The sequence below is a fragment of the Habropoda laboriosa genome, unplaced genomic scaffold, assembly GCF_001263275.1.
Source record: "Habropoda laboriosa isolate 0110345459 unplaced genomic scaffold, ASM126327v1 scaffold126, whole genome shotgun sequence".
Classification (NCBI taxonomy): domain Eukaryota; kingdom Metazoa; phylum Arthropoda; class Insecta; order Hymenoptera; family Apidae; genus Habropoda; species Habropoda laboriosa.
The window spans coordinates 2,340,424-2,341,809 of NW_017100288.1; the positions used below are offsets into that span (position 1 = coordinate 2,340,424).

The following is a 1,386-nucleotide window of genomic DNA, read 5'->3' on the forward strand; positions in this document are numbered from 1 at the left end:
GTTTTCTTTAGTAATTACAAAGTTTTATTATTCATCAAAATTATACAGTGATCTTTATCTAATACTTTCAATTTTATTGTAAACTTAAAATTGAACCAATTTTCGGAACTTAACAAAAAATTCTCTTAACATACTTTGAAAAACAAATGCATTGTTTCAATATTCACACTGAATAAAATGTTCAGCTTTGTCAAGTATGTACCTACTTTCTAAATTGAGCAATTGTTTTAATACCAATTAAATAAACCATTTATAATCATATGCTCAATACCTATAAAGTTTTACACTGTGCATGAATCCAACATGAATATTACTTGATTTCCTAACATATCGTGAAAACTCTAGTCTCAGATAATCCTGAATCAAGAGTAGCTACTTAGGAGATGGTTACCCTACAAGTCATATGATATGACTATTAATGATTGTAAGATATAATATTTGTACCAAGTACTAATTGTTATCTTATTCTAAGTGAGGATCTATATTCAGCGACTAAATGCATTGCTGAGAATAAAGAAAATAGAAAAAATTATTTGTTATATTCAAGAAGGGTGTTTAAGAAGTTTTGATCTGTCAGAATTGACAAATTCTTTCTCCAAAAGTAGGACAGCAACTCCGAGCTTCTGCAACAAAAAAAAAGGAATACAAATCATCTTAATATTAACTATTCTCGAATAATGGTTTGAGAAATATTCCGTATTTCGTGACGTATGTATACCACCGTGTAGAACAATAAAAAGTGACAACAGTCAAGTAAGAAATGAGTCACCTTTGTAATGGTGTGCCCAGCGATAAAAAAAAAAACAAAGTACAGTAATACTAATGTGCTATTAAAACAAGCATAAGCAATAATAAAAAATGGAGTAGATAGTAAAATGTGAACTCGAATTCACTGACATTTAATTGCGTCGCCGAATATGCGCAGTAAATCGCACATAGATATGAAAACAATAATGTAAACACGCACAAACCCGGCCAAGGTTGCAGACCTTTACAGCTGCACTCAAATAAATAACGTAACACAATACGAACATCACAAATTACGTCGTAATTTGACAAACGTTTTTCACTTACCGTCTATGCTTTGACTTTTCCAGTATTTCGTTTGTTGTGCTCGGAATTCATCAGTTTAGTCAGGATCTTTCTGGAATGGCCGCACGGATCGAAATGATTTGTGTGTGCAAGAGCTTCTCGTTTGCTTCGTTGTTTGCCGCTGTGACCCGTGAAAATATGCTTGTCGTAATCGTAGTTGAAGTGTTCGTATTCGTCAACGTAGTAGTCAGACATAGTTCTTGTATTTTCAAAAATACTCAAAAAATAATAGCGTAAACACGGCCGAAAAATCGTCCACTATCGCACGTTTATTCTTTAATGCTTGGACGCCGC

The 1,386-nt window shown here is 32.8% G+C and overlaps 1 protein-coding gene across 1 annotated transcript; it reads right to left on the bottom strand.

Moving 5' to 3' along the window:
- Positions 1-536: 536 nt before the first annotated feature.
- Positions 537-1,386, bottom strand: LOC108573757 (nuclear protein 1). The gene is made up of 2 exons (XM_017936237.1): positions 1,075-1,386; positions 537-623 (listed from the first exon to the last, which is right to left on the bottom strand). The coding sequence occupies exon 1, from the start codon at positions 1,285-1,287 to the stop codon at positions 1,078-1,080; it is 210 nt and encodes a 69-aa protein (XP_017791726.1). The 5' UTR covers positions 1,288-1,386; the 3' UTR covers positions 537-623; positions 1,075-1,077.